We start from the raw sequence: 15,488 nt of genomic DNA, 5'->3' as shown, positions 1-15,488 counted from the left end.
AATAACGTTGGCATTTGTTAAGCTCTTACTATGTTCAAAGCACTGTTCTAAGTGCTGGGGGGGGATACAAAGTGATCAGGTTGTCCCATGTGGAGCTCACAGTCTTAATCCCCATTTTACAGATGAGGTAACTGAGGCTCAGAGAAGTGAAGTGACTTGCCCAAGGTCACACAGCAGACATGTGGCAGAGCCAGGAATCAAACCCATGACCTCTGACTCCAAAGCCCAGGCTCTTTCCACTGAGCCACACTGCTTCTCTGTATGCATGTGTGAAGCATCTCCTTGGCCCAGGGCTGGCCCAGGGTTCGTGGGCGATGGGGAAGAGGGAATGGGATCCTTTTGTAGACTCTCTGCCAAGGTCCCTGCCCCGGGTGTAGCCATAATAATAATAATAATAATAATAATAATAATAAGAATAATAATAATAATAATTCCAAGTATGGTATTTAAGTGCTTACTATGTCCCAAGCACTGTTCGAAGCACTGTATACTGTTCTTATAATAATAATTATGGCATTTGTTAAGTGTTTACCAAGTGCCAGGCACTGTACTAAGTGCTGGGGCAGAAATAATCATTTTAGGTTGGACATGGTCCCTTGTCCCACATGGGGCTCACAGTCTCAATCCCCATTTTCCAGATGAGGTAACTGAGGCACGGGGAAGTAAAGTGACTTGCCCAAGGTCACACAGCAGATAGGTGGTGGAGCCAGAGGGATTAGAACCCATGACCTTAAGACGGTGCCTGGCCCATAGTAAGCGCTTAACAAATGCCACAATGATTGTTATTAGCTGCTTGGGACCCTCTCAGATTCTGTGTGTGCCGGGTTTCTCTTTCTGCCACTGATGGTCCGGAATGGGTCCGGGGGCCGGGAGCGGAGTAGAGAACAAAGCGGCTCAGGATGCCACTCTTGGATGGGCTGGCTTCAGACATCCGGGCACCTTTGGGCAAGGAAAATTTGCCACCTCTCTCTCCATTCCTTTCAGTGTCATTACACATATTTATACCTACACATACATATTTATTCTATTTATTTTATTTTGTTAATATGTTTTGTCTTGTTGTCTGTCTCCCCCTTCTAGACTGTGAGCCCGCTGTTGGGTAGGGCCTGTCTCTAGATGTTGTCAACTTGTACTTCCCAAGAGCTCTGCACACAGTAAGCGCTCAATAAATACGATTGAATGAATGAATGAATTATCAGTGTCGAGAAGCAGCGTGGCTCAGTGGAAAGATCCCCGGCTTGGGAGTCAGAGGGCATGGGTTCGAATCCCAGCTCCACCACGTGTCTGCTGTGCGACCTTGGGCAAGTCACTTCACTTCTCCGGGCCTCAGTTCCCTCATCTGGAAAATGGGGATGAAGACTGTAAGCCCCATGTGGGACAATTTGATTACCTTGTATCTCCCCCAGTGCTTAGAACAGTGCTTGGCACATAGTAAGCGCTTAACAAATACCAACATTATTATTATCATTATCACCTTGTATCCCTCTCCAGGGCTTAGAACAGTGCTTTGCACATAGTAAGTGCTTAACAAATGTCATTATTATTATTATTATTATTATTATTATTATGGTATCATACTCTTGAATGACATCATTATGTGACGCCGGGTGTGCATTCAGCAGAGCACAGTGCGTCACAAAGATGTCTGTTCAAACCTCTGAATCTAGAGTGCTTTTTTCCAGGGCATCCCCTTTCCCACTCCTTTGGTCCGCACAGGTTGCATTTGCTTCCAAAGTCCTTTGTCCACAAAGGTGTCGCTCCTGAAGGTGGGAGATTTTACATCTTCAACCCCATAACGCCCGCCCCGAAACATCACCTCACTTGCTTCCCATCTAAAGCCAGCCCTGGTTCTCAGGAATGGGAGTCGCTGCCCACACCTGTGAGGACCCTAGGGGATTTGAATCCCCTAAAATGCTTCAGAAAAGCAGTATGGCCTAGTGGAAAGACTACAAGCCTGGAAACCAGGAGACCCGAGTCCTAATCCTGACTCAGCCCCCTGTCTGCTCTGTTAAACTCGGGCAGGACACATATCTTCTTGGTGCCTCAGTTTCCTCATCTGTAAGGTGAGGATCAAATAGCTGTTGTCCCTCCTACTTAGGCTGTGAGCACTGAGTGGGACAGAGACTGTGTGTGATGGGGCTGTATTGTAGCTAAACCAGTGTTTGGCACATAGTAAACCCTTAAGAAATGGCACTGTTATTACCGTTATGATTATTATTCCCCTCCCAGAGGCTTTCCAGCTCTGAAGTCACCCTCTCTTTCCTCACCATCCCTTCGGACAAGGATAAGCGGGGCTGGCTGAGGCCTAGATCAGGACTGAGCCCAAGACTTAAGGGTGTTTCCCAGGTTCTTTGATAATAAAAATGATTATTGTTATCATTAAAGCACGGTTCCTTCTGCAATGCAGGCCCGATGCAGGCTCCCGCAAAGGCCGGCACAGCAGAGGAGGAGGCTGTAACGTTCCGGTCCTTGGAAGTACCTGCCTGAGCTTTCATTCTGGCAACCTCTGTTCCCATTAACCTTTAAACCCACGGGCTTTCAGGAAACGCTAGCCGCGGGTTTCTGAGTCATATCCCCTTGAAGCCCAAGATTATCGGGAGCCAACTGCTAATTTTGAACTCTGCCAGCTCTCCTTGCTGAAAAACAGGGACGTTTCCACAGGATCACAGATATTTGGGGACTGGCAGGGTGGGATCATTTTGTGTTGCAGGGCCTCAGCCCCCAACGGTGGGAGTCACTGCTGTCCTACGGGCACTGAAAGCTAACCACAAGCGCAACGAGATGGAGTCCTCTTTCCCCAGTTTTATGTCAGGAACTTTACCCGGCACTGTTCGCAGAGCCGTGAACTCAGCCCAGGAGCCCCACGGGGGTGGAGATTGCAGCCAGGGAAGGATGGGAGGGTGCCAACCAACAGCAGATAAACAGCCGTTACCATCCAGCCCAGGCTGCAGGAGTTGGGCAGACTGACCCTCCGAACGGGGGAAAGGGGATGGCCGGGGACTGAATAATCCTTTTCTGGTAGGAAATGAATAGAACACAGAAAGATTCCGGTGGTAGGGATCCTATTTTGTTCCTTTTAAAATGATTAATGAGTGTCATCCTGCAGTAGTAATCCTGCGAGTTACTTTTTAACTAAAGCGCATCAGCTGTGTGACTTTGGGCAAGTTACTTCACTTCCCTGGGCCTCAGTTCCCTCAGCTGTAAAATGGGGATGAAGACTGGAGCTGGAATTTGAACCCGTGACCTCTGACTTCAAAGCCCGGGCTGTTCCCACTGAGCCACGCTGCTTCCCCAAAGAAGATGAAAGACCTCAGGGTTGAGGAGCCGGGGCCCAGTTTATGGCTTGGTTCCTGATGTCTACATGTTTTGTTTTGTTGTCTGTCTCCCGCTTCTAGACTGTGAGCTCGTTGCTGGGTAGGGACGGTCTCTGTATGTTGCCGACTTGTACTTCCCAAGCGCTTAGTCCAGTGCTCTGCACACAGTCAGCGCTCAATAAATACGATTGAATGAATGAATAAATGCCCTCTGAGCCCTGGATTTAGTGAAAATTACAAGACTGGTTTCCCCAGCGCCGCAAACAGCAGCAGAGCTGGGGGCTCTTTTTCTCAAGATCTAAAAAGAATCTGTGCTTTGTAAGGACATTTAAATGCTCAGTGGAAAGAGCCCGGGCTTTGGAGTCAGAGGTGATTGGTTCGAAACCTGGCTCTGCCACATGTCTGCTGTGTGACCTTGGGCAAGTCACTTAACTTCTCTGAGCCTCAGTTCCCTCAGCAGTAAAATGGGGATTAAGACTGTGAGCCCCACGTGGTACAACTTGATCACCTTGTATCCCCCCCAGCGCTTAGAGCAGTGCTTTGCACATAGTAAGCAAATGCCATCATTATTATTATTATTATTATTATTATTATTTCCCCTAAACCTTCACCCTTTCTCTAACCCCATGAACTGCCCGCATTCTGCCAATCACGGCCCCCGGCCCACTGGTCTGCCCTCCCTGCTGGGAAGCAGTGTAGCCTAGTGGAAAAACCATGCGGCTGGGAGTCAGAGGACCTGGGTTCTATTTTGGGCTCTGCTGTGCGACCTTGGGCAAGTCGCTTAACCCCTCTGTGCCTCCGTTTCCTCATCTGTAAAATGGGGATTCAATAACTGTTCTCCCTACCATAATAACGAGAAGCAGTGTGGCTCAGTGGAAAGAGCCCGGGCTTTGGAGTCAAAGTCCCGGCTCCACCAATTGTCAGCTGGGTGACTTTGGGCAAGTCACTTCACTTCTCTGGGCCTCAGTGACCTCATCTGGAAAATGGGGATGAAGACCGTGAGCCCTCCGAGGGACAACCTGATCACCTTGTAACCTCCCCAGTGCTTAGAACAGTGCTTTGCACATAGTAAGCACTTAATAAATGCCATTATTATTATTATTATTATAACAACTGTATGGTGGCAAATACCACAATTAATTATTCCTGTGACTTATTCTTTCACCGGGAGTTTAGGAAGCTGGCAGGAACTCAAATCTGGCTGTTATCTGGTGACACTACCCAACTGCAGGCCCCAACAACCAGCCCAGCCACCCACCCATTTGTCCCCACTGTCTCCCCATTGTACCTCTGAAGGTCCCCCCCGCCACTCCAGTGCTCCCCACTGTCTCCCCAGCTTTGTCTTTGGTTTCCATCTCAACTCGGCCCCTGACTATCTGGATGTCACCCAGAATCCACCTTGTTGCTCCAAGCAGGGGCCTGCTTAGGGTCTTTTTCCTCTGAGGTTTTGCATCATTTCTGCTCCCTGAGACATCCGGGGGACAAAATCTAGTAGACCTTGAGGAGGCTGGCCCTGCTCCATCCCGTGGCTTAGCCTGCAGTTGACAAAAAATCCCACATCCCACCCAGATGAGCGGCCACCGGCTGGGCACGGGGGAGACCGGGCCGGGCCGGGAGACGCGGGCTGCTCCTTCACCAGGCCCAGCCAGTAAAGGACAACAGCCAGGCTCTCTTCCCGCAGTACTCAGGCTGCAAGAAGCATTCCCAGACCCTCTCTTCTGCACTTCCCGCCCTCCCCCGGCACATCCTCGGGTCCCGGGGTTCAGCGCTCACTATCAGCACTGTTTCCCCCAGGATGTTCCACCTGGAGCAGAGCCAAGACTGCCGCAAGGATTTTGTGGAGATCCGCGAAGGGAATGCCACTGGCCACCTGGTAGGCCGCTTCTGTGGCAGCACCCTGCCGCACAACTACTCATCCAGTATGGGTCATATCCTGTGGGTGAGATTTGTCTCCGATGGAGCAGTCACAGGCCGAGGTTTCCAGGCCACGTTTGCTCATGGTAAGTGAATATTCAGAAGGGTGGTCCCCAATTACCATAGCACAGACAGAAGCCCCACACCTAACCCCCATACGGTTTCACTTGTACGTCAGCCATGGTTTGGGTAGGGCCCAGAAGGTGGAAGACGCTCAGGAACCCGAGCATCCTCTTTGCTAGGGTGTTTTTGAGGCTGGAAAATACTCCAACTGGACAAATTGACTAGTTCCCCAAGGTTTCCAGTATTGCTGCCCTAGGATCTCCCCTCCACCACCATCCAAGCCCCCTTCCCATTCAGGCAGTTAGAAGGTGTTCCCCCCACCCACTCCCCTTCCCCAAGAGCCAGCAGCATTTCTGAAAACATCAGGGTGACCGGCTCCCTTTCCCATTTCCCACCCCCCAGTAGAGAAAGTTCCAGTAGGAGAGTCCCGGTTCACAACCCTCTATGTTGCCTTATTTCCCAGTCTTCGGCAATGACAACATCATGGGCTCCCACGGACGCATCGCCTCTCCGCTGTGGCCCCAGAATTACCCACACAACTCGGATTATCGCTGGACAGTGATTGCCAACAGCTCTTCGGTTGTCCACGGGACCATCCTGGAGCTAGACATTGAAATGTCAACTGGCTGTTACTACGACAAGTTATCGGTGAGTTGACGTTTGGACTCAGGGTACAGAAAGTGCCTCCGGTAGCCAATCCCACAGCTGGATTTCGGCCTTGGCTTGCCTGAATAATAATTACGGTATTTGTTCAGGGCTTTCGACGTGCCAGGCACCGTACTAAGCATCGGGGTGGTTACAAGCAAATTGTGCTGGGCTCACAGTCTCAATCCCCATTTTACAGATGAGGCACAGAGAAGTCAAGTGACTTGACCAAGGTCACACAGTGGACAAGTGGCAGGGTCGGATTAGAATGAATGAGGCCTCTTTGAGCCCCTGTGCTCAGAGTCTCCGAGCTCGGGATGGAGTTAGACAACTATCCCACTTGAGAGTCTGAGCTCTGAGTTTAGGCTCCAGGCCCAGCCTTTAGCGGCCTGGAGTACCACCAATTCTGTCTCGGGACTCTTCACGCTTCAGTGCACCCTCGGGGAGGGAGGAAAAGGCAGGCTGGATTCCCGGCAGGGAAGTTCCAGGAAAGCAGAGCAATTCCTGTTTGCTGGGGGCATGGCTGTCCAGGGAGGGATGGGCCCTCTCATAATGACAATAATGATGGCATTTGTTGATGATAGTGATGATGATGGCATTTATTAAGCACTTAGTAGGTGCAAAGCACTGTTCTAAGCGCTGAGGAGGTTACAGGGTGATCAGTTTGGCCCACGGGAGGCTCACAGTCTCAATCCCCATTTTGCAGATGTGGTCACTGAGGCCCAGAGAAGTGAAGTGGCTTGCCCAAAGTCACACAGCTGACAATTGGCGGAGCTGGGATTTGAACCCATGACCTCCGACTCCAAAGCCCGGGCTCTTTCCACTGAGCGCTATGTGCCAAGCACTGTTCTAAGCACTTGGCGGGGGGGGGGATAGAAGATAATCAGGTTGTCCCACGTGGGGCTCACGGTCTTAATCCCCATTTTCCAGATGAGGTGACTGAGGCCCAGAGAAGTGAAGTGACTTGCCCAAAGTCACCCAGCTGACAGGTGGCGGAGCCGGGATTGGAACCCATGACCTCCAACTCCCAAGCCGGTGCTCTTTCCACTGAGCAGTACAGTGCTAAGCGCTTAGTCCAGTGCTCTGCACACAGTAAGCGCTCAATAAATATGATTGAATGAATGAGCCACACTGCTTCTCCAGCCATGCCGCTTCTCTCAGGGCAGAAACAGCTCAGTCTAGCAGATAAACCATGGGCCTGGGGGCCAGAGGGCCTGAGTTCTAATACTAGCTCCACCAGTTGTCTACTGTGTGACCTTGGGCAAATCGCTTAACTTCTCTGTGCCTCAGTTACCTCATCTATAAAATGGTTTCTCAGGAAGCTCCCTATCCCCTTTTCCGGATTCCCTTACCTTGGCCCAGAGGGGCAGTCTCTTCAGTCAGACCCACTCCGGGCCCTTTCAGTCCCAGGCTAGGAGCCCCTCTGGCCACCGGCTGTTAGCCACAGAAAGTGATGAGCTGAGGGGCACAGGTTTGGCTCCCAGAGGGGACCATGTAGTGCCTCAGCATTGCCCAGTGACACCCAGGGTGGCACATCTTTTCCCAGAAGCCTACTTGCCCTTACAGGCTGCCTTCTGCTCCTGGGTGGCCCCTGAGGGAGGCCCTGGCTTTAGGCTTCATGTGGATCAGGCAACATGAGGACAGAGTCTCTCCATCCCTGCACTGGTCCTGTCGCATTGTGATTGCCCCAGCAGACGGAACCACACCCGAAAGATGGAGTGTGGGCTGCTGAGAGCCACCTAAATGGCCCTGCCACTGGGGAGTGGGGGTGACTGTCTGACACCCACCCCCAGCGGGGTTCACCTGAGCCGGGACCCGTGGACGGCCTCAGGATGCTGCTTGGAGAGGAACAGGGACTCTTGGGGCGATGGAGAAGGATAAGTGAAGGCCACCGGTGGGTTGGTGCGGGGAACCAAGCCACTCACTGCTCCTCCTCGCACTACGGAAGCAGTAGGGCCACGGAAGCCCCTGGCCCAAGATAAAGGAAGGGGACCGTGGGGCTAGAAGGGCACCCAAAAGGGGCGTCCCAGCTGTATCCCCCTAAAATCCCATCTGCCTTGCCTCTGCTTCATCCAATGCACCCAGCTCACTCGAGCCTGTCTATGTGTTTTGTTCTGTTGCCTGTATCCCCATTCTAGTAGTAATATTGGTATTTGTTAAGTGCCTACTACATGCCAAGCACTGTTCTAAGCGCAGGGGGGTGGGGGGATACAAGGTAATCAAGGTTGCCCCATGTGGGGCTCACAGTCTTCATCTCCATTTTATGGATGAGGGAACTGAGGCACAGAGGAATTAAGTGACTCACCCAAAGTCACCCAGCTGACAAGTGGTGGAGCCAGGAATCAAACCCATGACCTCTGACTCCCAAGCCCAGGCTCTCTCCACTGAGCCACGCTGCTTCTTCTCACAGTCTTCATCCCCATTTTACGGGTGAGGGAACTGAGGCACAGAGGAATTAAGTGACTCGCCCAAAGTCACCCAGCTGGCAAGTGGTGGATCTGGGATTCGAACCCATGACCTCTGACTCCCAAGCCCGGGCTCTCTCCACTGAGCCACGCTGCTGCTGCTTCTTCCAGGCTGTGAGCCCATTGTTGGGTAGGGACCATCTCTGTACGTTGCCGACGTCCCAAGCGCTTGGTGCAGGGCTCTGCACACAGTAAGCGCTCAATAGATGCGATTGAATGAACGAATGGACGGAGCAGGATAAGGGAAGTCCAGCTAATGCCTTCCTCCTGTACTGTCACTCAGATCCACGACGGACCCAGCATCCACTCCCGCCTCATCGGTACCTACTGTGGTTTCACCGGCGCCGCCTTCGCCTCCTCGGGCCCCTCCATCACCTTCCACTTCCACTCTGACTCTTCTAGGACCGGCAGGGGCTTCCTCCTGGAGTGGCACCTCGTGGCATCTTCTGAACGCCCCCCAGACGCCATCACTCCAGGTTTGTGAAGTCCACATCAGGGCCTGTGGACTTGAAGAGAAGGGGGGAGCCAGATGGGCCAGAGGAAGCAAGGCAGACTGGCAGCTGACCGATGGCCCGCCGAAATCGCCCCCGGGAAGACATACGTTGACTACGTATTCATTCAATCAATCTTATTTATTGAGCGCTTACTGTGTGTAGAGCACTGTACTAAGCGCTTGGGAAGTACAAGTTGACAACAACTCGCCTGTGTGAATTCTCTAGTGAAGAAGTCCTTCACTGACACAGTTTTCCTGCCCCACCACTGTACCCTGTTTCCGTTACCGTAACTTTCTTTCTACAGCCCTGGCTCAGTGGAAAGGGCCCGGGCTTTGGAGTCAGAAGTCATGGGTTCAAATCCACCAGCTGTCAGCTGGGTGGCTTTGGGCAAGTCACTTAACTGCTCTGGGCCTCAGTGACCTCATCTGGAAAATGGGGATTAAGACCGCGAGCCCCCCCGTGGGACCACCTGATCACCTTGTAACCTTCCCAGCACTTAGGACAGTGCTTGGCACATAGTAAGCACTTAATAAATGCCATCACGATTATTATGGGCCTTGAGGCTACTGCTGCTTTGCAACACTGGCTGCAGTGACGTTGCACATAGTAAGCGCTTAATAAATGCCATCATTATTATTATTATTATAATGACTGCTTCCTTGATGATGAGGATGGTAGGATTTGTTACGTGCTTTCTACATGCCAAGCACTGTTCTAAGCGCTGGGGTAGATACGAGGTAATCCCGCTGTTTGGGTAGGGACCGTCTCTGTATGTTGCCAACTTGTACTTCCCAAGCGCTTAGTACAGTGCTCTGCACACAGTAAGCGCTCAATAAATATGATTGAATGAATGAATGAATCAGGTTGTCCCACGTGGGGCTCACAGCCATCATCCCCGTTTTCCAGATGAGGTCACTGAGGCGTGGAGAAGTGAAATGACTTGCTCCAAGTCAAACGGCTGATAAGCAGAGAAGCAGCCTGGCTCAGTGGAAAGAGCATGGGCTTTGGAGTCGGAGGTCATGGGTTCAAATCCTGGCTCCGCCACTTGTCAGCTGTGTGACTTTGGGCAAGTCACTTCACTTCTCTGGGCCTCAGTTCCCTCAACTGTAAAATGGGGATAAAGACTGTGAGCCCCCCATGGGACAACCTGATCACCTTGTAACCTCCCCAGTTCTTAGAACAGTGCTTTGCACATAGTAAGCGCTTAATAAATGCCATTATTATTATTATTATTATAAGTGGAAGAGCAGCTCGGGGACATTGATCTGCAGCTCTCCCGTGCTTCCCCCCTCCTCCTTTCCTGCTTCCCCCACATGCTCTTCCCCCAGTGGGCCAAAGCCCAGCGCTGGCCCTCCAATCTAGTAGTCCCAGAAATTGCAGCAGGATCTGGAGATGCGGAAAAACGTGTTATAGAAATGAAAACAGAAGAGGAGAGGGTGTGGGATGTGGGGAGACCACGGAGATGCAGGGTGAGCTCAGAGTCCAGGCGGGAGAGTCAGGAAAGCTGTGGAACTCTGGGGGACGGACGCGATGGGATTTTTGCACCGTGGAGGGCTTTGAGTTAGCTTTCATGGTTGGACATGAAAGAGGTGGAGTATATTTATTCAATCGTATTTATTGAGCGCTTACTGTGTGCAGAGCACTGGACTAAGCGCTTGGGAAGTACAAGTTGGCTGATGATTCCAGAGGATTGAAATTCACTCTCCAACAGGGGATAGGAGCAGTGTCAGCTGGATTCATCTCCTGGACCCCCACTCTGCCCCTGAGCAAGCCCAGCAATGGGGACGGCTTCTGGTTTCCTCTGCAGACTTAATAATAATGATAATGATGGCATTTATTAAGCGCTTACTATGTGCAAAGCACTGTTCTGAGCGCTGGACTTGGGGCCCAATCATATCTGCTGGTTGCCCAGAGCAGAGCGGGTCCCATCTTGACGAATTTTCGGGTTTGTCCAGTGACTCTGGACAATCCGACTACGGGAAGAAAGGCATTTTTCAGATTTAACGCTTGGGACTTGAGCACTTGGGTTCAGGGCTGGCAGATGTTCTTCTCCCGTGAGGTAATGGGCTGGTGTCATCCCCAGGAACGTGCGGGGGGGTGTTTCGCACTGGAGACAGCCCGGTGTTTTTCTTCTCTCCGGGCTGGCCGGGAGGTTACAGCAACGGAGCAGACTGCACCTGGCTCCTCCACGCTCCAGACTCAACGGTGGAGCTGAATGTGCTCTCTCTGGATCTCGAATCCCACCAGACATGCAACTATGACAAACTCGTCATCAGAGATGGTAAGAAATGCACCCTTTCTGGGGTCCCGGGGAAGCCGAGCAGAGGGAGGGACAGGCCCGGATCCCACCTTTCTCTACTTCCCAATCATTTTTCATAGCTGGGACCAGAAGTCCAACTACTACTACTGCTACTAATAATAATAATGGCATTTGTTAAGCACTTACTATGTGCCAAGCACTGTTCTAAGCACTGGGGAGGATACAAGGTGAGCAGGTTGTCCCACGTGGGGCTCACAGTCTTAGTCCCCATTTTACAGAGAAGCAGCGTGGCTCAGTGGAAAGAGCCGGGGCTTTGGAGTCAGAGGTCATGGGTTCAAATCCAGTCATCAGATGTGTGACTTTGGGCAAGTCACTTCACTTCTCTGGGCCTCAGTTACCTCATCTGGAAAATGGGGATTAAGACTGTGAGCCCCCCGAGGGACGACCTCATCACCTTTGTAACCTCCCCAGTGCTTAGAACAGTGCTTTGCACGTAGTAAGTGCTTAATAAATGCCATTATTATTATTATTATGAGGTAACTGAGGCCCAGAGAAATTAGTGACTTGCCCAAAGTCACACAGCTGATAAGTGGCGGAGCCGGGATTTGAGCCCATGACCTCTGACTCCCAAGCCCGGGCTTTTCCCACTGAGCCATACTGCTACTCTCCCCACCTTCAGAGCGTGATTAAGGTCACACTTCAGCATGGCTCCGTGGAAAGAGCACCGGCTTTGGAGTCAGAGGTCCCGGGTTCAAATCCCGGCTCCGCCAATTGTCAGCTGTGCGATTTGGACAAGTCACTTCACTTTTGTATGCCTCAGTTACCTCATCTGGAAAATGGAGATTAAGACTGTGAGCCCCATGTGGGACAAAGTGATCACCTTGTATCCTCCCAGCGCTTAGAACAGTGCTCTGCACATAGTAAGCGCTTAATAAATGCCATCATTATTATTATTTCCTCCAAGGGGCCTTCTCTGGGACCATTGCACTCTCCAGGTGTTCCAGACATTTAACTTCCTCCTCAAACCCCGTCCCCCGACTGCCCCCTTCCCTTGCCCCTAATAACTACCTAATTTATTGAAAAAATTGGAACTACCAGGCATGATCTCCCTAAAATCACCCCTGCTCCTCTCCAGTCCCTCCTTCTTCCTGCCCCTTCTTCAACTCTTCCATCCTTCCCAGCAGTATCTCAAGAGATCTCCTGCCTTCTCTCAAAATCCACCCCCTGCATATCCAAACCCATTGCTTTGCACCTTGTGATGATGGTGGCATTTATGCAGCGCTTACTATGTGCAAAGCACTGTTCTGAGGGGAGGTTACAAGGTGATCAGGTTGTCCCATGGGTGGCTCACAGTCTTAATCCCCATTTTACAGATGAGGTCACTGAGGCACAGAGAATCAAAACAATTGCCCCCTCCTTTTTTCCTCTCCCTGACAGCCATTTTCAACTGTTCATTCCCCAGTGGCTTCTTCCCCACTGCTTTCAGACAAGCTTAAATCTCCCCTATCCTAAAAAAAATCCTCCCTTAACCCCACGACTTCTGCCAGTTATTGCCACATCTCCCTCCTAGCACTTCTCTCCTAACTCTTTGAGTGAGTTTTCTACACATGCTGTCTCAAGTTTTTCTCCCCTAATTCTTTCCTTGACCACCCCCACCCCTCCAATCTGGCTTCCATCCCCTTCACTCTGCAGAAACCGCCCTCTCAAAAGTCACGAATGATCTTCTTGCCAAATCCAATGGCTTCTACTAATCCTAATCCTCCTCAACCTCTCAGCTTCCTTCAACACTGTTGACCACACCTTTCTTCTGCAAACATTATCCAACCTCGGCTCCACTGACGCTGTCCTCTCCAATTTTCCACCCATCTCCCTGGCAGCTCACTATCAGTCTCTTTTGCAGCTCCTCTTTGGCCTCCCACCTCCTCTTGCAGATCTGCCAGATAGCAGGGAGAAGTTAGGTCCGGGTTCTGGGGACAACATGAGCAAAGCGTTGGGGAGAGACAAGACAAGAGAAGTAGCGGCGTGGCTTAGTGGAAACAGCCCCATCTTGAGAGTTAGAGGATGTGGGTTCTAATCCTGGCTCTGCCACTTGTCTGCTGTGTGACACTGGGCAAGCCACTTATCTTCTCTGTGTCACTGTGCTTCAGTGGCCTCATCTGTAAAATGGGGATTAAGACCGTGAGTCCCAAGTGGGACAACCTGATTACCTTGTATCTACCCCAGTGCTTAGAACAGTGATTGGCACATAGTAAGCACTTCATAAATGCCACAATTATTATTATTCACAGATGTGGGGAGCCAGAGACTGATCACATATTTGGCCCGGTGAAGGCTAGCATCATCCATGCTCAAACAGACCTTTCCTCTTTCCTTGCAGGTGACAGCAATGTAGCACCCATGCTGGCCACCCTCTGTGGCCGGGACCCTCCGGGACCCATCAGATCCACAGGGGACTTCATGTTCGTTCGATTCACTGCAGACGTCAGTGTAACCGGGGCGGGGTTCAATGCTTCCTTTCACCAGAGTAAGGATCCAGGGGGCTCTGGGCCTCACAGAGGGAGGAAACGGGAGCAGGAAGGAAGTGACAAATTTCCAAGTTGCCCATCCAAGCCCTGGTACAAGGCCTCCCATAAGGCCCGCCACAAATCTTCCCTTTCCATCCATTACTGGGAAAAATTGTTGTTCTGAAACCAGAACTCTAGCACCAGAGCTCTGATGCCTGAGCCCAATGGGAAAGATGAATTTTAGAACCTGTAGAAATATAGCAGCCAGAAAGTGATCCCTGTTGAGGTCAATAAAACTAATGATAAATTTGAGAGGGGAGAGCAGGGCTGGAATCAGCTGGCCTCCCCTCCTTCCTGTTACAGCAATTCAATGCAGATGAAGTATTGCTCTAGGGCTGAGCAACATTTAGACAGCGGTCACGATGGGGGATATATTTAGCCAGCGGTCACGACGGGGAGACAATATTTCAGGAGGTTGGCTTGCTGACTTTCCTTCATTTACCCTTGTCAGGTTGCGGTGGCCTCCTGCATGTAGACAGAGGAGTGATCACATCCCCAAATTACCCAGACTCCTTCCCTCCCAACCTCAACTGCTCCTGGCACGTGATGGTCCAGGAAGGCCTCACCATCGGTGTCCATTTCGAACGGCCATTTGAGATCCCCAACGGAGATCAGCACTGCAGCCAAGGAGACTATTTGGAGGTAATCTGGGTAATATTTTACCAGCTGGTGACAGGGTGCAGGATCAGTCAATCAATCAAGAGTGTTTAGTAAGCGCTTGGGGGAAGGAGTGTACAAGATGCCAGCGCCAAGGGTCTTACAGTCTAGAGATGAGACAAAGCAGCCAATCAATCACGAGTAGCAGTGATAGTACACAGAGATATGCACGTGAGTGCTACAGGGTGTTGTGCGAATTTAAATACTTGGGTGGCACAGAAATGCTGAAATGGCAGTTGGGGGAAATCAAGAGGGGAGATTAGAAATCAACTGGGGAAGACCTCCCAGAGGTGATATGATTTCAAAAGGGCTTTGAAGATGGGGAGAGCAGTGCGCTGTTAGATGTGAAGGCGGAAGGATTTCCAGACAGTTTAGAAGAGCGTATGCAAGAGAGCACAACAGCCGGAGAGAGAAAAGTGGGGCATAGTGAGTAAGTTACCTTAAGAGATAGAAAATGTACACTCTGGGCTGTTGTGGTTGAAGAGGATGGAAAAGTGCGGAGGAGGGAGCTAACTGAGTGCTTCTGTATACAATAGTCAGGGGTTTCTGCTTGATGCAGGAAGGATTGGGCAACCACTGAAGAGTCGGGAGATATGATGATGATGATGATGATGATGATGGCATTTATTAAGCGCTTCCTATGTGCAAAGCACTATTTTAAGCACCGGGGAGGTTGCAAGGCGATCAGGTTGTCCCACGGGGGGCTCACAGTCTTCATCCCCATTTTCCAGATGAGGTCACTGAGGCACAGAGAAGTGAAGTGACTTGCCCAAAGTCACACGGCTGACAGTTGGCGGAGCCGGGATGAGCAGAGTAACATTTTAGAAGGATGAGGGAAGTACGAGCTAGAAAAGGGAAAATCTGTAGGCAGGGAAACTGGTGAGGAGGTTGGTCCAGGAGTCAAGCTTGAATATCAATAACAATTAACATGCAGTAGCAATAATAAAATAAGTAGATGATGACATCACCGAGAGCAGTAAACAATGAACATGCGATAGCAATGATAAAATAAGCAGATATCGCAGAGAGCAGTTAATTAACATGCGATGACAATAATAAAATAAGCAGATGACGACATCACAGAGAGCAATTAACAATTAACATGCGATGGC

General features: G+C 50.9%; 1 protein-coding gene across 1 annotated transcript in view; it reads left to right on the top strand.

The window, feature by feature from the left end:
• CUBN (cubilin) overlaps positions 1 to 15,488 on the top strand; it is a 288,242-nt gene that overhangs the window by 199,216 nt on the left and 73,538 nt on the right. Inside the window, 6 exon segments of the mRNA XM_038755639.1 lie at positions 5,109 to 5,314; positions 5,755 to 5,939; positions 8,685 to 8,877; positions 10,979 to 11,176; positions 13,533 to 13,679; positions 14,171 to 14,361. Coding sequence (XP_038611567.1) covers positions 5,109 to 5,314; positions 5,755 to 5,939; positions 8,685 to 8,877; positions 10,979 to 11,176; positions 13,533 to 13,679; positions 14,171 to 14,361 — 1,120 coding nt within the window.

Source organism: Tachyglossus aculeatus, chromosome 13 (assembly GCF_015852505.1).
Source record: "Tachyglossus aculeatus isolate mTacAcu1 chromosome 13, mTacAcu1.pri, whole genome shotgun sequence".
In the NCBI taxonomy this organism is placed as follows: Eukaryota; Metazoa; Chordata; class Mammalia; order Monotremata; family Tachyglossidae; genus Tachyglossus; species Tachyglossus aculeatus.
The sequence above is the reverse complement of the archived record's forward strand: the minus strand, read 5'-3'. Positions and strand labels throughout refer to the sequence as shown.